The sequence below is a fragment of the Mustela nigripes genome, chromosome X (genome assembly GCF_022355385.1).
Source record: "Mustela nigripes isolate SB6536 chromosome X, MUSNIG.SB6536, whole genome shotgun sequence".
In the NCBI taxonomy this organism is placed as follows: Eukaryota; Metazoa; Chordata; class Mammalia; order Carnivora; family Mustelidae; genus Mustela; species Mustela nigripes.
In genome coordinates, this window is record NC_081575.1 from 104,436,408 (window position 1) to 104,464,233 (window position 27,826).

General features: G+C 42.6%; 1 protein-coding gene across 1 annotated transcript in view; it reads right to left on the reverse strand.

Moving 5' to 3' along the window:
• Positions 1 to 776: 776 nt before the first annotated feature.
• Positions 777 to 27,826, reverse strand: part of PDK3 (pyruvate dehydrogenase kinase 3) — a 78,513-nt gene continuing 51,463 nt past the window's right edge. Inside the window, exons 7-12 of the mRNA XM_059385829.1 lie at positions 23,062 to 23,138; positions 21,671 to 21,772; positions 21,178 to 21,288; positions 17,991 to 18,104; positions 16,583 to 16,722; positions 777 to 11,564 (exon numbers count right to left, since the gene is read on the reverse strand). Of these exons, the coding sequence (XP_059241812.1) occupies positions 11,534 to 11,564; positions 16,583 to 16,722; positions 17,991 to 18,104; positions 21,178 to 21,288; positions 21,671 to 21,772; positions 23,062 to 23,138 (575 nt within the window). The 3' untranslated portion in view covers positions 777 to 11,533. The remainder of the gene's footprint in view (positions 11,565 to 16,582; positions 16,723 to 17,990; positions 18,105 to 21,177; positions 21,289 to 21,670; positions 21,773 to 23,061; positions 23,139 to 27,826) is intronic.

Below are 27,826 nucleotides of genomic sequence, written 5' to 3' on the forward strand. Positions count from 1 at the left end.
AAAGACCATTCACCATTGAATGTTGCTTAAGAGAATGATGCACTGGTAAATAACACAAACACCACATCTCTTAGTTTTTCAGCAAGTCCAGAAGTGCACTTCTGTCACGTGTCTTTGTGGAGGCCCTGGGTCCTGGTGTCAGTGCTCCCCCAGTTCCTCAAAAGACACCATGGAACCAACAGCCCTTTAGTTGCAAATTTCAAGTTGCTTATCTTCTGTGTATTCCATATGGCAACGTTCCCAACTCAGACTTCTTGAAGAATTCTCCCATGACATTTGTTAAAATATAGATTCTGAAGCCCCCAGCCCAGAGGATCTGAATGGAGTGGAGGGAGAGCCCAGGAATATGCATTTAACCAGCACTGGTCATTCTGGTGTAGGCAGTCAATGGCCAGTGAGGCCCAATTTGCCCAGCACAGCCCTGGTTTACACCTGTTTACATGCCTCGCAGTATAATTAGTAACAATCCTCTTTTCATGTCAAAACTGTCCCGGCGTGGACAATATATGGTCCCCTTCCTCTGATCCATGGATATTTTGAAAAATACCATTAAAACTATTTACTGTTAAACAGCGCCTTTGTTTTGCCAACTGGATGTTCCCCGCTACCAAGAATCCAAACAACGTACAACTCCAATGGATCATAAGATCTCAAGTAATATCCTTGTCCATGCCCAGCAACTTAGAAAGGTGCCTGGTGCTGCTCACTTAATAAATTTCAGGATGTGAGTAGAAGATGAGGCTCAGAGCGCAGGAAAGGACCACACAGACACACAGTGAATGACAACTACCGTTTTATTGTTCGATGATGTTGGTACAGAATTGTCCACGTGCTCCGGGACTAGCGTGGCTATGACACACACCATGCACAGCTCTGCAATTCACGGGGAACATTTGCCAAGCCATACGCTTCTCTGGCTGTGCTTTTTCTGACAACTGCAACAACAGAACACATTTCTCCACAGAACGTGAGGCTGCAAATGACCTCAAACCAAACGCATCCCTCACTCATGGCAGAGTGTACTAGCCAGGCCACAGAACAGCACAGAACACGAGGGGGCTGGATTTCACTCTATGAATCACAAGGCAGCTCGTGAACACTGGACACACGCATACATTTACCACTGTGGCGAAGGGGGACAGATGCACAAAGTGAACCAGGTCAGGTTTGGACTTACAAATACAAAAACTGTATTGAACTTTTATTTCATTTAATATTCTTCTCTTGTCACATCAGCTATGATTCCCAGCATAGACACCACTTTTGTGCGTCAAAGAGTTATGATGAAAAACCGGCCAAGCGAGTAACTTTACATTTAAATGCAGCATTAGGTATGTTCATGATGCTATACTGGACCCTGCAATGACTTATTTGGTTCAAGCGTATCTTAAGTAGTTGCAACTCGGGTGCTAAATCTGGAAAATATTTAGGTTACAAGCACCTGTGTACTTCTGTGTGGACGTGAACTTAGAGCGACAGATGAAGCAGCCGTTACCTCAAATGACTTGACCTCCAGGGAACCTGGCAGAGACACTGATGCTGGTTGGTCAGAACACTCAAGCCGGGGGCTCCGCTCTGTTAAGCGCGGGTCGTGCTGCTGGGGACGGGCTGAAGGGCAAAGCCAGGTCTGGGTCCGAGGGTGGCTTTCGCCTCTAGCGCACGGCAGCATAAGAGACTGATTGCTCTAATGAGGAGCATCACGGAAGCAGATGGGGCACTAGAAAGCGATGCCCCCCCCGACCCTGAAGTCCACTTCAATTTTTAAAATACTCAATACTTTCTATTTTCTAGGTCGACCTTGCCCTGGCTGTCTACTCAGAGTCAAAGACACATTTAGGTTTGGTTTAGGAATCATCTGAAGCATATGCACAATTACTGGGTCACAGTCACATGGTAGCACTAGGAGGAACTTTGAAAAGTGAAAGGCAAGATACCAAGGGACTTGAGGCGATGCTCTCCCTGATAAAAGTTCTAGAAGTGGCGAGGTAAGAGGGAGCAGATATGCGATCTTGGTCCAGCCCCTTCTATTTTCTGTTGTGTCGTGGCTACGCCAGCCGGGCCAACTCTGGGTCCTGATAGCGCTCAGCGAGCAAGGCGGTGAGGCCCACCATTCAGCCCGATCCCTCTTCAGCGGCAGGCCGTCTCCAGCGTTTTCAGATCCCCACGGTTATAGGCTTTAGCTGTAATTATTCTCAAGCATTTCTTCTAATGAAACACATCGGAGAGTAACCTCAACAATTTTTGAGATAAAGGCATATACACCAGTTCTTCATATAAATATAGTGCCCTTTAAAATACTGATTGAGGTTTCCCATGGTTTTAACAGTTCAAAGGACAGTAATAAAATGGAATTTAGAAGAAAGGGGGTACCAGGATGTTACTATAAACAGTAGTATGAAATCATCTACTCATCCTACTTGTTTTCACAAACGCTTCTGGTGACACAATGTTAGCGCGGCTAAATGGAGAATGCCTTTGACTTCCAATCAGGCTGAATGTTCGTAATTGTCTTTTTAACGTCTGGCATGTATGAAGAGCCAAAAGAGAGTCAGAATTGAATGTTAGGATTCTTTTTCCTTTCTCTCCAAAAGAATCTCAAGGTAAGAGTATCTTAAAACATTAAGTAGTTCTGTCAGTAATAGGCATTCCATTCTTAGCTTGCTATTTTTGACCAGATTGGAAGGCAAAGAGGAACTAGAGAGCTGGGGAAACAGCCCCAAGCAGGAGCTGGATGTTCCTTAATACTTTGCTAACCGTGGGGCAACATACTGCTTGCAGTATATATGCTCCGTGACATTTGTGCGATTTTGGCCCATTCGGAAAAGGTATGCACAGAATTCACATTGGCAGGCCACTTTTAGGCTGGCGAAAGTTAGAAATAGTTAATGGAATGTTCTTTTAAATAATACTTTATTATCTCCAAAGGATTTGATGCCAAGAGAAAACAGAATCCAGTAGAAAACTGGAAAGTCAAGAAGCAAACTTAGCAAGTAAAATCAAATTGCAGGGGTTTTCTATGAACACCTCAGATAAGTAGAATGGACACCTCCGTACAGCCACGAACCAAAGGACATTTAGGTGTCATTTACTCTGAAAAGGCCTAAAGCACATAGAATCTGAGTGGTGATAAGGGTGAGGTTCAAGTTTCTAGGGTAATCTTGTGTTCCTGAGATGACAATACTTTTGAAATTCTATTTCTAGAAATTTAGACAAGAACTATCAAATCAGAATATATTGTGATACAGTTTCAGAGATTTGCACGGGGATTCTTATGAAAGGCTATTCCCTGAGACATGCAAGCATAGTGAAAAATGGAATTCTCAGAGTACAAAAAAATATAACATTTAAAGTCATTTTGGTTTCTCTACTTCTTCCCTTGAAAGAAATTATTAAAATAAAAAGATTTATCTTAATAGCCTAAGCTCTTTATGTTTTACCTTTCTAAAAAAATTTCTTTTCATTTATTGAAAGGCCAGGCACAGCAGGGTGCTTTCACAACCATTCTGTCCCCTCAGACTTCTCTTAAAAGATCACTTCTTTAAAGGTACAGAAATAAAAACACAGTTCTTGCGGCTGAAACAAACTTTGTGGAGTACTGAAATCATTAACTGCATTTTAAAGAATGTGGTTCCAATTCCTCCCTTTTGGAAACTCTAACACGAAAAAGTTTGGCAAACATAATGGAAACCTAAAGTGATTAGAACTTTTAAAGAATGCAATTGCAATTCTGTACTTTTGGAAAGTATGAAAAACAAATCCAAAATACCTCTCTATGTAAATTAAAGCTCAAGCCACGGTATTCAAAATCAAAATGATTTACATAATCTACTATACTTTCTGTTTTTGTAGTAATTAACCTTCCTGAGACTGATTTTGTTCTCTTTAGTGTTTGCTCAACTAAAGTGCTTAATAAAATTTCTACAGAATATATTACCCTCTCCATAGATGAGTATTATTTTGAACTACAATCTGACAAAAATCTAACTACATTTAATTATGCTTGATTAATCCAAATGTCACTGAGAGATTTATAGAACAGAGAAATATTTTGCAGGTTAAGTTCACACTCTTCTCACTGTGAGCTTCCTGGACCCAGTATCACCGCCAATCTACTACTTGGTTCTCTAACTTTTCCCAACACCCCACGAAAACCAAGCCCAAGAATCTAAACTGGGCTACGGGACTCCAGGCACGAAGCTCCGGTGCTCTGGAGAGCTATGCAGGCTCCAGCAAGGGCGGGTGTCCCTTGCAGCCAGGAGGCAGGAGGCGTACTGCCCCGTAGAGGTGACCGGAGAGCCAGGGAGTCACCGCGTTGCATGGGCTTCTGGCTTATATATAGGGCTGCGAGGACACCCATGCTGCCATGCAGGCCAGAAACCATAGCAGAGATTTGTTGGGTGCTTTTGGCAGTGAGGCCCTAAGCTGCTTTTATTTACATGTAAATAAGACAGTTTAGAGGGTGAAAAATTGGCCCTGCCCAGGAGAACAATGAAATGCACCTCAGTTCCTGCTCGGCTCGACTCTACTCTCCTGCCACCGTGGGGCCACGGGCCACAGTGGATGCCAACAACTGAGAGCACCCGGTGCGGCTCTGCTGTTGCCTCTCAAACCACAGAAGGCCACTGTGTCATGACACAAAGAGCAGCCCTTGTCCCAACCACACGGACGCCACACGGACCCCATCGTCGGCATTGGGCAATTTGGGTCCCTGTTTTAGAAACCGACGAGAAAGTGGAATAGGTTTCTAAGGTGTCCGTGACCATGATACTGCTGTCATTTTTCTTCTCTGCATTTCTGGGGGTGACCATGGCTAATGCCAACCTGAGGGCTTGAGAGGGAAGCCTTCTTGGGCAATCCCTTCCTCCTCCTCTAAAACCAGTGTCCAAGTGCTAAAGAGGGTCTCTCCTCTTGACAAGTTAGCTATTTTAACTCCAGCAGCCTCATCCCCCTGTTGTAAGTAAATTATGATTTCTTAGGTCCTAAAAAGACCCCTGCAACCTGTCCCTGCGCTTTGGTTATGAGGCAGCAGCAGCGCCCACCATTACATGAACATGGACAGTGAGAGCCGGCTCCTCTCACCTGACCAGGGTCCCCCCGCCATGAGGAGAGGCAACAGGCCCTGGGGCTCCGCGTACCTAGAGGCCGGCTTCCCCTCACCCCCGGCCCAGGCAGGGTCCCCTGCGGAGCCGCGCTCAGAGCCAAGCGCATGAGACGGGACTCTCCCGATGCCCAGGGGTAAATACAAAAATGGAAAGAACTCTGGAATTGCCAAGAAACACATCTAAGAAACACGTCTAAGAAACACATCTATCCACAACGAGAGTAACATTTATAGAGCCTGGGGCCCCTCAGCTCACCCCATGTATCCCCTTCCTGGCTTTATTTTCTCCATTGTACTGATCTGTTTCACTTTACTTCTCTCTCCACTGCACCGGAAACGTTTGTTTCGTGTCTTGTCAGTTTCCCCTACAAGAACGGGTTGCGAGGTCCCTGCCACATGCCCAGCATTCCACACAGTTGCTAGTGCACCACAGACACTCGTTATTGAAATGGAGGAACGAGCACAGCTTCCTATTCCATGACTCCTCCGTCTACCGCTTTCATTTCGCTCATCCCTGACACGTGGACCCGCATGCAGTTCTCCAGTTCGCACCCTGACTTCTGGGGAAGGAAAGCGCTGCGAGGTGGAGTGTGGTACCTAGAGCGAGGCTGTCACTCATGCTCCCTGATCATTACGCTGGCCTCTGAAGGTGAGGAGAGTCCGCCTGGTGGAATATGCTGGCTGCTGAGGAAAGGACACTTCAACCCGACAAACGGCCCCACGAAACCCCCACCCCAACGTCCACCTGTATAAGCACTTTGGAAATATGAATTCGTGTGTCTCTAGAGTAGGCCCCAGACCTATGCACCATCTCACAGTATATTCGGGAATAACAAAAATAATCCTGATGAGGACTGCATTCCTCTCTTTCTCAATGAACCAAATTTTCAAATGGACTGAAATGAAAAGACCGGTAAGAAAATCTGCGTAACAACCACGCTCTCACCGGGGTCAATGCCCTCCATAAGACAGCTGGACTAGCAACCTGTTCATTGAAAATAGCTTCTACTTCTGTTGATAACTCTGATTAGGTGCTAGTTTGAAATACTCTATCATATTTAATTAACTAATTAATAATTGTCAGTGGTTGATAACTTCTTAAGTTCATTACGACGTCCTCTATTTTCAAAGCAGAAGGTACTGATACCGCTAATCAATGGAACAGGAACCTGAGTTAAAAGTTATCTTTCCACACAGAACAACAAACAAAAATTCTGTATTGATTAAGTTATTAATGGTTCTTTCCTGCTAGCGACACTGGTTTCTTCTGTTTACTTTCATACAGATTATGACCATGAAGGGCATTATCTTCAAAGTCAATGTTTATGCACCTGGACCCCGGGGAAAGATGGCAGAATAAATGCATGTTTATATAAGTGCTCCTGCCCTTCAACACACACATCCAAAAACCGAAAAAGAAGCTGTCCATTATGAAACTAATAAAAGCCACCACCCCATACCAAGGACTCCAGGGGGAGTGTCTGACAGATACAATGAAGTGGGAGACTAATCAGAGGAGCATTCTCGCATTTGACCACAGTTGCTGGGCAGTTCAGGAGAGGTTGCCAAAGAACTGGACCAATCATCTGTTAACCTGGAGAAACAAGGACCGGCGGCAGTCCGGAGAAGCCCTGTGCACGCTGTGCGGGCTCATTTCCACAACCACACCTGGGAGGGGAGGGTGAGACATTGGGTGCTGCATCTGTGCGTGCAGGAGATAAAGAGAACCTGGGGGGTGGGGTGGGGGGCAACCACACAAATCCAGATACAAAGCCTCCAGACTCCTGCTAGGGCGACACCTAGTGGAAGTGGGGAAACTCAAGCAGGATTCCCTTTCTCCGCAGGAGACCTGGCGGCCCCAGGGCAGAGGACTTGGCAGCACCCACGGAAGGCACTTGGAAGACAAAATATCCCAAGGAGGCTTTGTTTCACTCCTCATGCCCCTATACCCAGCTCCCCAACTGAAACACAACAGCCTTCACCCTTACAACCCAGCAATATCGCTTAAGTCCTAAGGTGACCATTCAAACGCTTCTCACTTGAGAAAAGAGGAGTTGAGGAGTTTCTCCTCACTCTTCTTGGGCAGCTAGGACTGGTTCCATGCAAAGACAAATAATAAGCAGAAAAACCCATCATGATACTTGTATAATAATAGAAGAGCAAAACCACCAAAAGAAAAGGAAGGAAGGAAGCCTAAGACAAACTAAGTAGGCTCTAGAAACAATGCTTTCAGAAACCGGAAAAATTGTAGACAACACAGTTCAGCCTTCCAAGAAATGAAACAGAGTCAGAGAGGACAACATAATAAAAGAAAAAAGCTGGCAGAGCTAAGAAAAGAAAGACCTCAAAAATAAAACCGTAACAGAAGTGAAACTCACACTATGAACAGCTAGGCCTTCCATCCACACTGCGGAGCACTGAGTTAGTGACACGGGAGGGTCAGACCCCATAGAAAAAAATTCACAGCAACAAGAAAGACAAGGGGATGAAAGCAACCAAAGGGAAGAGAATGTGAAGGCCAGGTGACACAGAACCAAGACAGGGACCAAGTTCTGAGGAAGAGAACAAACTGATAGGACCCGCAGTGAGGCCCGAATGTCAGTGCACACCGCTCATCATGGACCAGAAAAAGCCAACAGACAACTGTCAGTTCTGACACAGACTTGAACAAAGTCATGACCTTTGAGGATAAACAAGAGGCCCCAAGTATGCAGTACAAATAAGCAGGCCATCTACAAGTGGTGAAGAACAACCTGTCCGGACTGAGGCTTCTCAGGACCACCAGACACGAGAAGACAAATAAAGCGAGGCATCCACAGGATTGAGGGGGAAAGAATGTGAGACAAGAATTTTGAGAAGCAGCCCAGTTACTGTTCATCAGGAATGGCAAGAGTAGCGTGTTTGTGAATATGGAAGAAAATCCAACCGGAGCTGTAATCCGGGCCACTGAAGGATAAAAGCAAGGACTGAAAGTGGAGTCTTTGTAGGAAAGGGCTGGCAGTGAACACGGAGTTAAATGAAACATAGAATTAAGTCTAAATAACTCTAGTAATTACCTACAGCTATACCTTCTAAGTTGCCTGTCTTTCTAGGTAAAAGCTACCAAATCCATTTGATTATCTCCTCTATCTAACTATGCCAAAATGAAAACACACAAAAGAAAACCTCTCCTGAATGCAATTCTCTTGCCCTATAGACACATTTTGGCTTATATCTTAACCTTGAGGGTTAATATACCCAAGAAATTCCTCAAAAGCAATGATGCTGGTTACCCGCTGCACCACTGAGAGCACAGGTCTAGGAACAAGACGACCCAACTACTCACTTGGGTCCTTCCATTCACCCCAGCAAAGCAAAGAACTGCTTTGGAACGCACGTGAGGGTCAGAGGCCACACTCACATGGCCCACCGCACAGCACACTGAGGATCAGATGGGAGGCTTTCTGTGAAGGCTCTTTGGAACCTCTAAGCAAGGCTGCAAAATCATCTCACTTGACTGGATGGAAAGAATCCAGTGTACTAAAGAACCAAAATCAGATACTCAGAGACCCAAAAAACAAAAACAAAAACAAAACAAAAAAGCCCAGATGGTTCCTGTGGGTCCATCCTTACTTCTTTCCTTTCCCTTCTCTACATCTTGAAGTCATTTCTCAGCCCTGTTAATAGGAGATTCAGTATTTCCACAGCTTCTGACTTGAAGTGTTTCTACTTTGGAAAGAAAAATAATTTAAGAACGTGGAAACATAGCCCCCCGCCCAAGGTAAATGTCAGTTTTCATTTCTTGATTCAACTACTATTTATTAAGCCTCTACTATGTGCCAGGAACTAGTCCAAACAGTTGCTGCAGTCCCTTAATACTAAAAATTGAGTAAATGAGAGAGAAACACAGAGGAAATGGGAGAACTGATTGAATTTAGCTGAAAAAGGGTCGATGTCTATTTATTTTACCAACTCTACGTAGTAATTTGACCATTTGTTTCCACAACCCGAGTAAACAGCCAGAGGGACACACCTGGGTTCGGAGAAGCACATACAGGCAACAAGAGAAGAAACAAATGCGTGGGCCACTAAGCTGTGAGAACACAAGATGTTCCCGCAACTCTTCTTACGGTTGCTCTGGGAGCGGAGTTCAACTCTTAATGCAGAAAGCAGACAGGAATGCCAAGGCTACTGGGGCAGCTGGGTAGGAGTGAGCCACAGAGTCCATTAGTGAAAGGACTACCAATGAAGTCATGAAAACCCTGAAAGAAGCCTTTACTTTTGAAAAGACCTGTGAAGGGAAGAATGTGATAGGATTTTTCCACCCCTTCCTTCCTTTCTTCAAGCCTTACACGGAGCTTGGGTCGGGGGGGGGGGGGGGAAAACAATCTCCTCAACCACACGGCAAAACATTGCCAAAACAAGGCAGGAGGGAGCAGGCCTGAATTTGTGGCCTCCATCCCGCTACGCTGTTTCCTACTGAAAGTATAAAGGTGTATGTTTAGGAATGGAAGCCTAGTAAGATAATCACATACTATCCAACATTGGTAAGAAAGCCAGCGACTTTAAATGGAAAGGGTCATTACTTTCACATCTTTTACACAAGGAATCAATCCTATGAGACAGCCCCATCCCGAAGACACCGACTCAGTCATTCAGCCCTCAGGCTTCCATGTGGACATCCTGTCCCCTCTCTCTCTGAGTCCATCTGTCTTTCTCTTCTTTGATGGATTAGATGAGTTCTCTGATGGGATCCTTCTGAGGATGGAAGAGATGGGACCCGTCTAAAGATGAAGGGAGGGACGCCTGGGTGGCTCAGTTGGTTGGACGACTGCCTTCGGCTCAGGTCATGATCCTGAAGTTCCGGGATCGAGTCCCACATCAGGCTCCCAGCTCCATGGAGAGTCTGCTTCTCCCTCTGACCTTCTCCTCGCTCATGCTCTCTCTCACTGTCTCTCTCTTAAATAAATAAATAAATAAAATCTTTAAAAAAAAAAAAATAAATAAAGATGAAGGGAATGACCATGAGCTCAGGGAACATAATGAAATGAAACAAAATCAGACTCAGGGGGATGAGGAGAAAGAGCTGCTGCTGGCTCACGTGCAGCTGGTCAAAGCACAAATCTTCCTGGGAAGGCCCCCCGCGGGGACCCCCAGTGGGGCGACCTCACCGACCCACCAGGCACTGAAGGAGGGGAATACTTTACAAAGCATAACTTTCCCAACAGCGTGCTCCACACTTAAAAATTGGATGGATGCATTTATATGGGCATCAAGAGAAGGCAGAAATCAAAGTAGATGATATGAAAAATGACAGTGAAGGGAAACACATCCTGTGGAGCAGTATAAATTGTGCCTTTAATCCAGACTCTTAGACGGCTTCCATGGCTGAGGGTCAACACAACCTCGCTTCTCTTTCCTCATCCCAAAGCCTCTGCCCAGTCCTGCTTTCAGCAAAAAAGCAAAGGAGTATGAAAATCAGATCGACAGTTCTAAAACTGGCCAACAACTCACAAAAATGAAAATTATGAAAATTATTTTTCAAAATCGACAAGGAAGACCTTTTCCCTTCAAAAGCCGATTTTATGATGACTAACGTGGCACCACACAGGGACTTGCAATTCCTCAGAAAACGACAAAGGAACAAAATACAATAAGTAGACTGGCAGCATTTTTACATAGCATAAAAACTCCACTTCCCACTTTCACAAACTCAGTAATGACTGGAAGGTAGTTTTTCACTTAAGATCTCTGAAACCAAGTGGTTAAGTGAAAAATCCCAAGACGACTTTTGGAACGCTTTAATTGACAGAATGGAAGTACACAAATGAATTTTAAAATAAAATCAATGCATTGGAGAGTAAGAGCTATGGTGAAAGGAGCCGCACCTCACTCAGATCGGATGGAAGAAGGCAAAAGCTGAAACCACAGAGTGAGAAAGGACGCATATGGGAGAGGAAGGGCCTCAGGGCGGAATTACCAAGACACACTCTGCTGGTGTCTTCAGCTTCCAGATCACCCAGGCCTTAGTTGGTGGTTTGGAAAACCATGGTGTTTGGTCACAAAGAGCAACAGCAGAAACTGGCTGTATCTGGAATGAGGAAGAAGCTTAGAATCCTGGGGAGAATGTAGACATTCGACTCTATGACAAGGAGGAGGAAGGTATGAGGGCATCAGAGCACTAACGAGGCCCTGAGCTCTCTTACGACAGGCGCGAACCAAACCACAACAATGTACTAGGAAAAATTGTTCAGGTTACTACTTTAGTGCGGATCTGGAGCAGCTACAGGAAGGTTTTTGTGGAAAAGGTCCAGATCATATAGAGAAATTACACATTCAAGCACTGGAGTAACTATAGTGCCTTGCTCAGAGTTGGTGGAAGAAAGGAGTTCTCTCTGGTTGACTTGCAGAAGATAATCTTTCTTCTCAGAGAGGATTTGAGCATTCAGTTCTCTAGAAAGTTCTATTAGTCTTGATCTTGTCCCTAAAAAAAAAAATAACAGGAATAGCCATTGAGCTGGAGTACAACCTTCTCTATTTAACCAAGATTTACTCAGAGCATTTAGTTATAGTGATAATTCAAAAAGCTTTGCCTTGGGCACCTGGGTGGCTCAGTGGGTTGAGCCTCTGCCTTTGGCTCAGGTCATGATCCCAGGGTCCTGGGATTGAGCCTCATATTGGGCTCTCTGTTTAGCAAGGAGCCTGCTTTCCCCTCTCACCTACTTGTGATTTTTCTCTCTCTCTCTCTCTGCCAAATAAATAAATAAAATCTTAAAAAAAAAAAAAAAGCTTTTCTTAGAATTATTCTCTGTGGTTATTACAGAAAAAGAAATACCATTTATTACTTATATGTACTTTTAAAAAAGATTTTATTTATTTATTTAAGAGAGAGAGACAGCAAGAGCGAGCACAAGTAGGGGGGAGGAGCAGGAGGAGAGGGATGTGGGGCTCGATCTCAGGACCTTGGGATCATGACCTGAGCCGAAGGCAGACACTTCACACTTCACTGACTGAGCCACCCAGGCGCCCGCCTATACATACTTCAAAACAGTTCTTTACTCTCAGTTAAAAACCTGATTAGAAATGAGGAATGAGTGCTAATGGGTACAAGATTTCTTTCTGAGATGGTACAAACGTTCTAAAATTAGACAGTGGTGAGGGTCCCACACTCTGTGAAGACACTAAAAGTGTACATTTTAAGGGGGTGAATTTATGGGATATGTGAATTATATCTCAATAAAGCTGTTATTAAAACTACCATTAGATTATGATGAGTACCAGGCGATGTGTGGAAGTGCTGAATCACTCTGTTGTACTCTTGAAACTAGTATCACACAGCACATTAACTAAATGGAATTAAAATAAAAACTTTAAAAGCCCCCCCCCAAAAAAAGAAAAATTTGATTCGAAAATACATTTTTGTAGCATTTCTCATTCACCTCGTGAGTTTACCATAGCTACACTAAATATTTGCCCAAGATCACCACCAATTACCCTATTTGTACAATTTAACAATTTTAATAATCAGGCTAACCATTTTCCAATTTTAAATATTGCTTTCTGCTAAAACTTGTTTACCTAATACTATATTAGAAATCAAGACTTATAATTAGTATACAACCCGCTAAACTACTTAGAGTTTTAAAATGGCATTTAAAACAAGACTCAATTAAAGCCAGCTTTTTACAGTCCAAACGGACCATATTATTTATAAAGACTGCTTCTGTACTACCCAAACAACTCCCTCTAGCAGAGCAGTAGCTTGCACAGTGATGCCCAACATGTCACCTGCCGGACACAGAGACTGAAAATGAAATCAATGGAAATGGATCCAATTGTTTCAAGCTGGTTTAGCTCAGTCTTGGCCAGGGATGGCGTGTGTATGTCTGCATGCACAGCCACGTGTCCGCTTGCACTCACGTGCACAAACCAAACTCCTCTGTGTTTCATCTTTGAGATGAATGACTGTGGCAGCAATACTGTACAGAGGTCCCTCACAATACTTCCATAGAGACAAAAATCAGTAGGGATACCCTTTATGGCATTCATCAGAAAAGACCAATGCTACTATAATGGGGCAAAATCGAAAGCTATATCAACTGCATTTGCAAACAAATACCTTCCTGTTGCATTATGTTAAGAATCAAGATTAAGAAGAGGTGTGCTCAATTACAATACATTGGGCTGGGATATTGCAATGTTAAAGTCAAATTGAAAATATCAATACAAACTTATGGTTTAAAAATATGCATTGTACATGGGGCGCCTGGGTGGCTCAGTGGGTTAAGCCGCTGCCTTCGGCTCAGGTTATGATCTCAGGGTCCTGGGATTGAGCCCCGCATTGGGCTCTCTGCTCAGCAGGGAGCCTGCTTCCTCCTCTCTCTCTCGGCCTGCCTCTCTGCCTGCTTGTCATCTCTCTCTGTCAAATAAATAAATAAAATCTTTTAAAAAAATAAATAAATAAAATAAAATAAAAATATGCATTGTACAGTTCTGTCCAGAAAAACGGAATAGACAAGATATAACGTACACTGCCAACTTCCAGATTAAGGTCTCTAACACCTGTTAGAGGCAAACCGGACTCCTTGAGGGAAATGGCGGATTCTAGAATGGAGGCAGGGAAGGTAGAAGATGAGACCGCAATATCATCTTGGGCCAGAAAAAGCTTTCAAAGTTTTAGCAAAGGAAAACCGAGGATCTGACTCAAAATAGTCACCAGTGGCCAAAGGTGTGCTAATTTAATCATCAGAAAGAAAGCTGCTACAGGCAGTAACACGGTGGACCTCACAGAGATCTGCACACAAAAACAAGGAACATGCCACATGTTCCTTTTAAGTTTAACAAGTGATAGTCAGTTATAAGAATGGGTGACCAAGTCAGAATAATGGCTACATAATGGGGATGGTAAAGTGGTAAGTGTCTGATTACAAAGGGGGGGGTCTTTCTAGGTGCTAGAAATATAGATGTAAAAATGTGTCAGGCTATAAACGTTAAGACTTGAGCACTTTGTGTGTGTGTGTTTGTGTGTGTGTGTGTGTTTAGTTCTAATTGAAACGTATTGAAGGAAATTCTACACTATCCATAATAATGCTCAAAAAAGTGAAAGCCAGAAACTCATTTGTTACCATTTAAGATGGATTTTACTTCTACTTCTTACCTTCAAAATTGCTAGTTAAAGGGAAAGATTTAAATTCTTATCGTGCTTTGTCAGGAGGAGCTGTACTTCAAAAGGGACCTAAATGGGGGTGCCTGGGTGGCTCAGTTAGCTGAGCATTCAACTCCTGGTTTTGGCTCAGGTCACGATCTCAGGGTCCTGGGATTGAGCCCTACATCGGGCTCCCCACTCAGCGTGGAGTCGGCCTGGGATTCTCTCTCTCCCTGTGCCCCTCCCTCTGCTTGCACGCTCTCTCTCTCTAAAACAAATAAATAAAATCTAAAAAAAAAAGGTACTTAAATGGCCTGTGTTGATGAGGAAGAACTTCACAGGAGAATGTCAGCTAATAAACATCAAAGGAACGGTATTAAAAGTAACTCACCAAAATAACTTATAAACATTAATAAAATTATTGATTCAGGCCATAATTACATTCTCCTTTTTTTTTTCAAAGATTTTATTTATTTGACAGACAGAGATTACAAGTTGGCAGAGAGGCAGGCAGAGAGAGAGAGGAGGAAGCAGGCTCCCCACCAAGCAGAGAGCCCAATGTGGGGCTTGATCCCAGGACCCTGGGATCATGACCTGAACTGAAAGCAGAGGCTTTAACCCACCGAGCCATCCAGGCGCCCCTACATTTTCCTTTTTTAAAAAAAAGATTTATTTGAGAGAGAGAGTGTATATGCATGAGCTGGGGGGAGGGGCAGAGGGAGAGGGCGAATCCTCAAGCAGACTCTCCACTGAGTAGGGAGCCCACTGTGGGGTTCAATCCCAGAACCCTGAGACCACGACCTGAACCAAAATCAAGAATTGGCCGCTTAACTGACTGAGCCACTCAAGGAGCCCCCAGATGACTTTCTAGTTGAGAAAGGAAAAAACAACTCTACTATGGAGAGGGATCTGTCAGATATCATGGGTCTCACAGTGTAATTCTGAAATAGTGCTTATGAGGTACTCTGAACAACAACAACAACAACAAAAAACGCTCTTGAATCTTCAGATGAACTTGCAGTTTATAGGAAATACAGAAAATGGGGGAAAGGCTAAATGACACGTTGAAAAAGAAGCCAAAAAAATCCAGGTTGGATACTTTTGCAGGACAACTAGGATGGTCTCTCATCACCAACAAAAATATTGTTCTAGATTTAAAACAACTTGAAATCTACTCAGATTGTTATACAATCTAAGTAAGAACTGATCCAGGTTTGGGCAATTCAGGGAAATTCTCAAGATGAAAATTTACCGACCTGGAAAGGTGAAAATGGTTAGATGAAATAAAGCAAAGTTGTAGAAGATTATAAATAATTAGATCTCATTTGGGAGAAAAATATACATATATATATGTATATATATATATATATATATATATATATATAGCAAAGTATCTGTGTACATAGCAAATACAGTAAGTCATAAGAGCGGTAATCTCTGGGTTGTGGGAATACAGTGCTTTCTCTTTCCTTTTTTTGTTTACTTACGTTTTCTAATTTTTTACAATGCACGTATAGCACTGTTCTGTTAACAAAAGATTATTTTAAATAAACAGAGCCTATACTGTTGCCAGTAGAGCTGGAACCTAATAATAGGAGAAAAAATAATTGGAAACCAAAGGTGGGATTGTTGCCCTTACTACCATAAAGCCGTGAAACCTGTTGTTCTGTGATTAGTTTTCTTTTTTCTGTTTTCCTTTATTTACTGTGGGAAACGACACATAACATTTGCTTTTTGGTAAGAGGGTAAGGAATGGCTGTTTTTAAGCGAACAGTTCAGTAGCATTAAGTACATTCACAGTGTTGGGCAACCCCCACCCCCCACCTCCAGAACCTTGTCATCTTCCCAACGGAAACCCTGCACCCATTAAACACTAACGCCTCATTCTCCCTGCTCTCGGCAACCATTCTACCTTCTGTCCCTATGCATCTGACTTGGCCAGGTACCTCACATAAGTGGAATCATAGAGTATGTGTCCTTTTCCGTTGCATGGATAAACCACATCTTGTTTATCTGGACTGATCATTTTAACTTATTTTCAGATTCAACCCACCCACAGACCTTCCCTAAATGCCCTCCTGTCAAATGTCCTCCTGCCATCATAGGTGATGACAAATCCCAAAACGTACTTTGAAAATCCAGTCTACGGCAGGATAAACCTTGCTCCCTGCTGTTCGTATCTCCAGTGGAAGGGCTACTCTGGCTACCCGGTTCTCATCGCCCTTCCTTCCCTTAGAGATCACTCTGCTCTTCCAGTGAAAAAGCCACAGAGAAGATCTGGCTAAAGGGATCATCTGACTGGTACATTCTAGGGAATCATCAGATACTTTATAATAGAAAGCAAAGTGGGAAATTACTGTTTCGCCTTGTATTTCGAGGCGTCCCTCGGTTCTCTACTGGGATTGCTCCAGTCATCAGCTTCGGGAGTGGTCTTGTAATGGCGCCACGCGGACTTATTAAAAACCGGAAGTCTCTCAAATGATTCACTGGAAAGTGCCTAAGAGACAAACAAAAACATACACCAAAGGACCACGTGTCATTTTTCTCACATGAAATATTAAACCAAATTTTACTATTAAAACAAAAAACTTTAATGTACATTTTTGGAATTATATTGAAATTACATTTTCATAGTTTACTTAGACTGGCCAGGATGAAATTAAAGCTCCTTTAAAGGAATAAAAACCTTCACTCATTCAAAACCAGTAGTAAAGTACACAAAGCAACCAGAAGAAAAAGCATCTTAATTCAGTTAATACTGCTTTGAGATATTCAATCATCTTGACTCTATGGTCTTAGGCCAAGCACTACTCACTGACCAATCACTTTCCCAGAGGGCCCATACGGAAGGCCCCTAAGTATATAAAGTTTCATACATATGAAGTTTATAAACATACACCCATAAGGTGATATCAAATAGCACATCATTTAGATGCACTAAGTAATGGTATAACACGTTACATACAACATGTATCACACTACATGGCTGTTAAAGAGAATGAGCAGCTCTGTATGAATGGATATAGCAAGATTTCCAAGCCTACACAGGAAAGCTAAAAAAAAAAAAAAAGGGAAAATGCTGAAATAATCATTATATAGGAAAAAAATTATTTTCCCCCATCTGTTTATCAATGCAGAATCAACTCCAGGATGCTCCATGAGAACCTGGTACCATGGTAGCCTCGGGGAAAGAGAAGCAAGTGGCTTAGAGACAGCGGTGGGAAAGCCTTAAGTTCTCCCCTTTGTAGCTTCTCAATTCTGTACTACGTGCCTGTATTAACTACTTAAAAAATCTTCCAAATATTCCAGAGTTTAGAAATAAATAAAAGTCTGATGCCACCAATGCATGAGAAAACTTGTGTTACAGAAGCTTTCTTATTACATCAGCCTATTTATATTACCATACTATGATTACTGAATTCTTGGAAAGCCAGTGAGTTCTAAAGTAAAAGACTAAAACACTTCGGTTTATGAAAATCTGTCTCCTTTTAGATTAGCCCTTTCAATGCTTATGCAATTTAAAAGAAATTGCAAGTAAGAATCATGGCTTTAAAAATCAGTATTTTAGCTTTTCCTTCTCCATGTTCCATATTTTACTATATCTGAGCATAAAATCAAGGGCAGGACACACCCCGGTTTTCCCATAAAACTTAAGTAAATCTGAAATGAATGTAAGAGATGATGCAATGTTATTTTCCATTAGTTATTAGAACCTAAAGCTTTCAAAAGCAAAGATGCCTTCATATAACTAATAAAGTGCAGTACCTTTAAATAAATGACAGCATCAGTGCCAACTCCTTCCATGGAATAGAGTTTTAGATCTCCTTGGAAATATCTAGCATATAGACGAGAAATTGGCAAGCCATAACCAAATCCAGCCTACAAAGAAAAGAAAAATAATACAGTGAGACGTGCACAAATGCTAACATACTTGGAATGAGGACTACTCAGAAGAGTAAAATAAATTCTCTTTTAAGAATTTATTTATTGGGGCGCCTCGGTGGCTCAGTGGGTTAAAGCCTCTGCCTTCGGCTCATGTCATGATCCCAGGGTGCTGGGATCGAGCCCCGCATCGGGCTCTCTGCTTAGCAGGGAGCCTGCTTCCCCCTCTCTCTCTGCCTCCCTCTGCCTACTTGTGACCTCTGTAAAATAAATAAAATCTTTTTAAAAAAAATTTAAAAAATTTATATTTAAGAAATGAGAGCAAGAGAGAGCATGAACAGGAAAGGGGGAGAGAGAATCCTTCAGCAGACTCCCCTGAGTGGGGAGCCTGATACAGGGCCTGATCCCAGGACCCTGAGATCATGACCTGAGCCAAAAATCAAGAGTTGGATGCCCAACTGCCTAAGCCACCCAGGCGCCCTGATTAAAAGGAATTCTTAAGTCAGATTTAAAGCAAGGAAGATCCAACCTTTACAATGATGTGTATATTCATTTTATGGCAAACAGTCATTTTCATCCTGTAAAAGCACTTCTCTTATGTTTGGAAAACATTAGAAATACTCCCAAGTTTTGACTAATTTTTTTTTTTTAGCATTTTTAAGTAAACTGTTAGCATTTTGAAAGCAAATTCCAAATCAAGTGGAATTTGAACTGTTAACAAAACTAAACCACATCATCACAAAGTTCCGTTATCAGATTTTCTTGCTCTCTGAAGTGAAAATTAAATGAGTAGCACAAGAGTTCCAATCTACTGGTACCCAGGCTAGTACACTGAAAAGAACATTTCCTGAGACTCTAATTCCTAAAGTTCTGGGAATGCTGAAATATTTTGCTATACGGTAGGTCACATGTATCTCGTTTTGAGAAAACAATTCCAATGCCCTCTTACATTTTCATGTCATAGAACCCTGAATGTAACAGGTTGCTGCAAACAGAAAAGTCTCAGACATTGACAAGAACAATAAGAACAAAGGATACTATATCAGCAAGTCTAGACTAGAGGAGCAGGTTCAGTGCCACAAGCTTTGGCCCCTCTGATGAAATCCCCAGGGTAATGCACTTGTTAGAGCAGAGGTTACACGGGCTTTAGGCTCAGAGAGACATAGGGAGAAATCCACTCTGAGCAGTTTACCTAACCTCTCTGAGATTGCTCTGTCATCTGAAGATGTAATGAAAAGCTTCCCTCGGAGCTGCTCTGAGGATTACACAACCTAACAAGTGTCAAGTCTTGACACAGTGCCAGAGACCTAGTAAAAGTAATTAAATGGAAGCTGCCATTATGGCTACTGCAGAGCCACGATTTTACCAGCTTACATGGATTTCTTCTGTTTGCGAACATCTTTCCTACGTTCCTCCCTCAGGGCAGGGACTAACTCAAAGAGTTGGATATGACGGTGCGCACTGTCATTCCAGGGATTCTGCACTGACAGGATATGGTTGGTGGTGAAGACAAGATATCCAAGATGATGAATGTGGTCACCATAGCAAAGAAACCAGAATATTCCAGGAAGAGGCCAAGGAAATCTGTCTCCTACACTGCAGCAAGGCCCAGAACCTGCCCTCAGGTCTACCAGGGAAGAGCCGAGAATGCCTGAGCCCAATCCTGTTGTGGGTGTGAGGAGCCAGGTAAGCCATGAGAACACAGAAGAGGGGTCCCTACCTAGACAGAGTGAGGTTCATCCAGGTTTTCCCAGGGTGTCAAAGAATCTGACAGGATTTGGGGATGTATACAGTTGATAACTGGGACAGAAGCTAGTGGAAATCTTTCTTCAAAAGGAGAGACTGTATGGGACACGGGAAAGAATGCTGACACAACCAGTGCCAGCTGTGCCCTAATGAGTACAACGACCTTGGGCAAGGCACTAGCCTTATTTTTCTCGTCTATAAAATGGGAGGTTGGATACATAATATTTTAAGGTCTCTTACGTCAATTCAGTTCCATTTTTTAAAAAAGATTGACAGAACAGCTGTCCTCAACCTGCTCTCTTGAGACCCGGAATAGAGGATCCATATTCCTTCTAAACAACTGGGGACTTGCTTGTAGTGCTTTTTCTTTTGACATTTACTTAAGTAGGTACCAGAGCCTGGTGAAGGCAACCCCTTTCAGAATTGATCTTTTGAGAATTTTCTTGACTCCTGTAAGCATGACTTCCTCTCTGTTTTCAACATGCCAAGTTAACAAACTCTGTCTCGAATAAATGATGCAAAGTGTTGATTTTATTCATACAATAAAATATAATCTCACATGCTTATCAGTCAAGTAGAACTTGAAAAATGAAACTTAATTTGTACCCTCAACCGTTCTGCAGACTGATAGCTATGTTGCTGTGTTTAATGACAAAGGGTTCAATTGTTGTTTGTCAATTAGAAACACTCAGCAGGGGAACAAAGTGTGGCCCTAGCAGGATCTAAATGCTGCCATGGTAACCTGAGGCTTTTCTCACTGCCTAATAAAGCCTAGACAGAAAGGGCTCCGAAAATGCATACGCCACCTATATGTTTCCTGCTTATGCTGTTTACTATACAAAATTTATTGTATTCATACTTGAACATTCTAATTATATAAACAGATTTGGTGGAGAAAGTTAAAGGCCCGGGGTGATTTGAGGCTCCCACAGCACGCGGTACCCAAGTGCCCAGGACCACGCTCTGTGAGGCTCCTTTGCTCAGGGGCAGGCGGCTCTTAACCTTCCATTCCCTCGGATAGAGCACCCGGCGGGGAGTGGTGCTCCCGCAGCAATCCTTAACCAAAGGGAGGTGCCTTTTCTCTACAATAGGAAGTGAGGTACTCAGCTCTGAGTGTTTCTTAGACAAAATTAGAAAAGAAATCTAAGTCCAAAGGATTGACAAAGAAAGTAGCAGTGGGATAAAATCTCCTTTCCTCCAAATTATGCCGGAAACATTCAAATTCAGAGAGGCTAGGGTAAGGAGCCAGGGAGAAAGGCCGCTCTGCTGGAGTCCCTTCTCAGGTTAATGGTCTTCCCCTAAGCAGCACTTCTAAGATGCTTACCAGAGGGGCGGCTCTCGTAGGCTCCAGGCTGGGTCTCGGAGCAGTTGAATACATGTAGTTAAAAAGGCGGTCTATTTTTCGAAGTGGGACACCACCACCTAGGTCACTTATCTGTAATGTACAAAAGGGTTTTTTAAAAACAGTCGATCTATACTTAGTACGAGGAAGAAGTTCATTACAGTACATACCAGGTAACTAACTCAAAGATAACGAGGGCTTTGAATCCCCAGGGAAATACAGCTCCACTGTGAACAAACTAGAACAAAGGAGGCAGGGACAGCCACTAGGATCCCACAGACTTGGGCTGGGGTCTGGTCCAGCTCCCTGAAAAATGGGCTTCTGCTAAGCTTAAATGAGGCAACAAGCTAAAGATCTAACGTGGTACATAAAAATAAGACATTCAGGGTCCATTTTCTTCTCTTCCCTCAGATTCCTCAGGGTCTGGGTACTATTAAATCAACCGATAACGTGTGCAAACAAAGCAGGTAGTTACCTTAATAGACAAGTCTTCTTTACCCAGAGTAACGAGGGTTTTAACAGAGGGGTAGGCTTCTTTTCTGTCTTCATATAGTTCAACTGTCGCTCTCATTGAGTTCTGAAATAATAAGCCTTTTTTTGTAGCATACCGCTGACTCACAAACCACAATTTAAAAAAAGAACTAGCACAGGATTACTTATTACACAATAACGCTTTTGTGGAGCAAATATTAGTTGGGTTTATACACCCTTTATTTCCCCCTCTAAAGAACTTAGCTAAATGTGTGTTTGGAGCAAGGAAAAATTGCCCGATGCTTTATTTTGATTTCATCGAGTTTTATTTCCATCCATCATACTAAGTATTTTTTTTCTTTCTTTTCTCTTTTTGTTTTTCCTTAGCGTATTTAAGTCATTCAACTCTTAACCAAGAGGAATGTTTTTTATCACAGTAACGAGGCTGCATTTACTTATCAGTCTGCATTTACAGAGCACCTTTCCTCTAAAGAAGGCGGAAAACCTGAGAGTATTCATGCTTCCCACAAAAATTAATCATTTGGCTTAAAAAAAAAAAAAAGCAGAAGCAACGTCAGTTAAAAAGAAATTCTCAAAAAGCCACAGCTGTTGAAGAGAAAGTTCACAATTGAATGCCCATCTCAACCTTAAAGTGTTACATCAGTAACATTATAATTTTGGGAAGCAAATCAGCATAACTGATTTTTCAGGTGTTCAATTTAGGGTTTTACACATCGGAAGAAATGAAATTTTAGCTTAAACGCCTTGTGCCTATAATACTGCTCTTATAAATGCCATGAGCTGGTGATTAACAAAAGCAATGCAAGCCGTGGAGTCTAGGAGATTTTATTCTTTTTCTTCATGGGGAGGCTAAGGGAGGGCAGCTCCTCTTTTTGGTCCAGCCCCTCCCTATCTTTCCTGCTTCCGTCAGATCTTCTCAATGGACCCAAATACGTCAAAGAGTTACGGGATCTCTCAGAACTAAAATAACTGCTGAGGCACCAAAGTGCTTAACGTTCAGAAACCTAAACACGCAAAAACATGTATTTATTTTGATCTGGCTACCACCAGTAAAGCCTTCGCCAGGTTGGGAAAGTAAAAAGCATCTCTAATCTCAAAACTGAAGAAAAAACAGTATGGATTTTTACATAAAATCACTGAAGTACAATTAAGCTCCCAAATCAATATGTACTAATATTCACGAAAACTGTACCGTACACAGCAATTTTTCATCTCACAGTGTACAAATTATAAAACCCACAGGGTATCAGAAATAGAATTTTTAAAATGGTTATGCAAAACCTTTTTCTTATGCTAATCTAATGAATCCATTATGCTCTGAATCAAAGTAATTTAAAATGAAGACTTCTTTCCGTGTTTTTAAATTCCACTTACCTTGAACAACTCAAATAGCATGTGAAACAGGTGTGAGGGCACATAAACTACCTGAATAGGTTTGTCTGGAGCTTTGGCTGAAAAAAGACACAAAAACCATCAATGAATAAGGACAAAAACTATAAGAAAGTCAAGAATGTGGCTGGCGTTCTATCTCCCAAGTACATAAAAAAGAACTCTACACGAAAGGCTAATTTAGGTTTCCACCTTTGAAGTCAGGGCTGAGCAAAAGCATGTGCTTGGAAGTCCAACAAACCCGGGGAGAAATCTGGCTCCTTCACTTAAAAGCCATGTGACCTTGGGCGGGTTACTCAATCTCTGTGAACCTTAGCTGAGCAAAACTGGATTATTATTATGTGTGTCATAATATTCTAAGCATTACATAAGTCATCTAAATATCGCTCAGTGTTTTTCACAAACTCGCCACCCCCAGTGGTGACCCCAGCAGTCATCATGGAGAATGTGAAGCCACAGAGGAAAAGCAGCACATCTTCTTGCAGATTAGACTAAGAAGCAATGTTAATCTCTGTTCAATTTCCACAAACAAGGCATATTAGAGTAGAATTTAAGGTTCACATAACTTTTCTACTAGTAGCAGGCAGACAACCCCTCCCCCATCCCGAGAGACCCATAGCCCTTTCTCCTTGCATCAGGGATCTCCGGAGGAAAACACAAGAAACACTGAATCCCATGTCAGGCACTAAGAACAACGTGGGCTACAGAGAATGGATGGTGGAACACTTGGTCCTTCCTCCTCGTGGCCCATAATCATGGAAAAGACTGAAAATACGTGAACATTCTCAAGTAGAACACATAGTCACCCATGTTATAATTTTCGACTTAACTACTTCCTCTAATATAAGTAACAGGGATATAGGTAGAGCAAACATTTGTTAGGTTCTTAGAAGGTGTGAGAAGCTTGAGCATGCACAATCCAAGTGAGCCCGCCTGACACTACAGTGGGGTTCACAGGGATGGTGGCATTATTATGGGCGAGGACACGGGCTGTGCGGAGGCTATGTGACTCGCCTACTGAAACAGAAGAGGCCTGAAACTGGACAAATGAACCAAGAGCTTCTGAGTCTGAATCCTGAACTCTCTGATGATCAGTTACTTTTGAAATTATTCAATAAAATAAAATAAATGAAATTTCTAAAAACAAAAAGAAGAAAAGCAAAAATCCTTCTACCTTTACCCCCAAGTCTGCATCCAGAGGTAGTCACTTGCTACTACTTCTGCTTTAGTCTTTCGGTTGATAGTATTTCCATTCCGGTCTGTAAACCTGATGAACTCTTCTGTACTTTGTCTAGAAGTTCTTTTTTTTTTTAAGCTGAAAATTGGGGCGCCTGGGTGGTTCAGTGAGTTAAAGCCTCTGCCTTCGGCTCAGGTCATGGTCCCACGGTCCTGGGATCCAGCCCCACATCGGGCTCTCTGCTCAGCGGGGAGCCTGCTTCCCCCCTCTCTGCCTGCCTCTCTGCCTAATTGTGATCTCTCTCTCTTTCTGTTAAATAAATAAATAAATAATCTTTAAAAAAATAATAAAAGCTGAAAATTGAGGGGCGCCTGGATGGCTCAGTTGGTTAAGTGTCTGCCTTTGGCTCAGGTCCTGATCTCAGGGTCCTGGGATTGAGTATCAGGCTCTGTGTTCAGTGCGGAGTTGGCTTCTCCCTCTGTCCCTCTTCCCCCACTCAAGCTCTTTCTCTCTCAAATAAATACATAAAATCTTTTTTTAAAAAGCTGAAAATTGACAGTGTTGGGAGCATCATAACTAGGTAAATATGGATCACTGCAGAGTGGCCACGAGAGTGTAGAAGAACAGTATTTCCTTCCCCGTGATTCCAATGACATGTTTCACTGGTCACAGGAAGAAGAATGTTCTCAGCCTTAAGGTGAAATGATTGCCTTAATCCTCCACCAATTCCTTAAAATCCCGCTACCCTTTTTTTAGGTTACTGAGTATTTGGACTGTGTCCTTCTTACACAGTTTTGTTTCCTGGAGCTTCTGATTACCCTTCCTCTTGGGTAACTGGACAAGAAACATGCTTTCCTCACCACATCACCAAGATCCTCTAGCTTCCTATTCTAGTGCATGGTATCCATTTCATTCTTTAAGATTTTTCAAATTAGAATTGATTGCCTTCCAAACATGCCGCATAGCCATCATCTTCAAAATGTTTTTGATTAAAGTTCTGGTATGTTCTTTACTATTTCTTATGCCCACATGACATAAACCATCAAGTCAGTCAAGTAGCCTACCTCAGAAAGGTGCCCTTAGGAAATACATTTCTTAATCTTTACACCTCTGACTCACTTGAAGGTCTGACTAAGTACAAAATTCTGCATTCAAAATCATTTTCTCTCAGAATTTAGAAGGGGGGGGGGGTAGTCTCTTGGCCATGGTAGTGCAGCTGGTAAGTTTAATGCTAGTCAGATTTTCCTCACGCCGCTGGGTGTCGCCTGAGGTGTGATAAACCCTGGTAGTAATATTCTTGTTGAATGAGGAATTGGACAAATCATTTGAGAGCTGGTGTTCATTTCCCCCTGGGGCCCTCAACTAAACAAGAAGGCTGACTTGGAGCCCTGCAGATCTGGTCAAGACTTCTCAAGTAACTTTAGGGTAGGCAGACAGTAAGCTGGCTTCTGACCGGAGGGTGCCCCAAATTCTCAGTGAAGAGGGCTTTATTTGGGGCCAACAACAGGTACGTGAACAGCCCCACTTTTTACAAGGTTATTCTTGAAAAAGGGACTCTGATTTTAATTTCTGCCCTAGGAAGAATGCTTGTGACTGACTGTAGGCAGAGCACAGCCCAAGACCAGTGTTCCCTATCACCCCTCCGTGCTCTGCCTTAGACCAGCTTTCAGCTGACCCCTCCTTTTGGCTTCCCTTTCCAATGCTTTGCCCCTACTGGCTCTGCTCCTGGGGTCCCTCCATCTTCTTCTGCTTGGTCTGTAATCAGCAGACTTCCCTCAGTTTACCCTCTGGCAGGAGGTGGGACCAGTGGTCCACTGATGACGGCCCCCTGGTTTCTTTGCTGTTTTTCTTTGTATTCCTTTATTGTCCTTTTAATGGCTCCCCAGGAACAAGTTGAACACTCGGGCTATCTTGTACCAAAAGGCATGATTAGTCATATAAACAGCCTTCTGAATTCAACCTTTTCACTCCAGATCTTTTTCCAAATCTAATCTCTGATGTGTTTTTTTCTTTTCACTTGAACCAACATTCTCTAGGAGTCATCTGTAGGCTTGCTCAATTACTTGTACTTTCTTGCAGAACATTATAGGTTAGATGTCTTTCCTTCCTTTTAAAATCAAGTCCAATGCTTTTGTCCATAACTTTTAACCTAATCCTGGGTCCAATGGCTTTTATGTAGTGGACCCTTAATAGATATTTATTAACTTTCTAAAATAGAACATAAATGCAATATGAATTTTCCATCTAAAGTATATTTTTTAAAGTAAATGGAAAAAAATGGCTCAGGTTTCTCATACTCAAGACTCAAGAAATAATCAAGTCTCTCTTATAGAGTCATTGCTCCAAAAACCATTAGTTGAAAGACATGTAATAAATACCAACAAAACTCTACGTGGGATACAGAGAATTTTATTTTCAGATAGCTCTCCTATAAGAATGAATAAAGTAGAGGCTAAGCAGAAAAGAAATGCATTTAAGAGAAAAGGTAGCTGGGCACTTAGAGATGATTGGTTAAGTCCCAAAGTCAATGGATGAGGCTACGAGAAACAGTACACAGTGTAGTTCAAAGTTATCCTGGGATTAAGTCCTGATTCTGGCATTTAACAGTCACATTAATAGGTATTTAAAACATCTGGGCCTCAGTGTCCTATATCTGAAATGAGCACCGTACGTACCTCACTGGGTTACTATAAGAATTAAACGGGTTAACAGGGATAAACTAGCTTACAAACAGCCCGCCGCAATGTAAGTAGTCAATAAATGCTGGCTAGTATCACTACTAAAAAGTTAACTTTATGGTCTTAACAGGGCTACCAGCAATGGCTTTTCAACTACTGTAGAGAACCCCCTGACCGAAAATAACCACGAAAGTATCCAATATAGGGAAACTGGAAATCAAAGATCCCAGGATAGATACACACCTCTCCTGGGAACCTTCTTTTTCAAAAAAGATTTTATATATTTATTTATTTGAGAGACAGAAAGGGAGTGCAAGAAGGGGCGAGAGTAGATGGGGGGAGACAAACAGACTCTTCGCTGAGCATGGACCTGGACACAGGGCTCGATCCCAGGACCCTGAAATCATGACCTAAGCTGAAATCTGGTGTCAGCCACTTAACTGACTCAGCCACCCCGGCACCCCCTGGGAACCCTCTTATAACAACGTATATATAGAATGACTTGAATTTTTCTTTTTAACTTTTAAAGATTTTATTTACTCATTTGACACACACACAGAGAGAGAGAGAGAGAGAGAGAGAGAGAGCACGAGCAAGGGGAATGGCAGGCAGAGGGCGAGAGAGAAGCAGCCTCCAGCTGAGCAGGGAACCCAACGCGGGGCTCGATCCCAGGACCCCGGGATGATAACCTGAGCTGAAGGCAGACACTTAACCGACTGAGCAACCCAGGCGCCCCTGACTTGACGTTTTCATGTTGCCCATGAAACGCAGAGCTATGAACGAACCTCTCGACAGGAAAAGACTAATCTAGAAATGGTGAAGAAATGCAAGTAGTAACCATAGTCTTATCTTTCCCAAGCCAACTCTGACTTCCAGTAGCCACCCTTTTATTAAA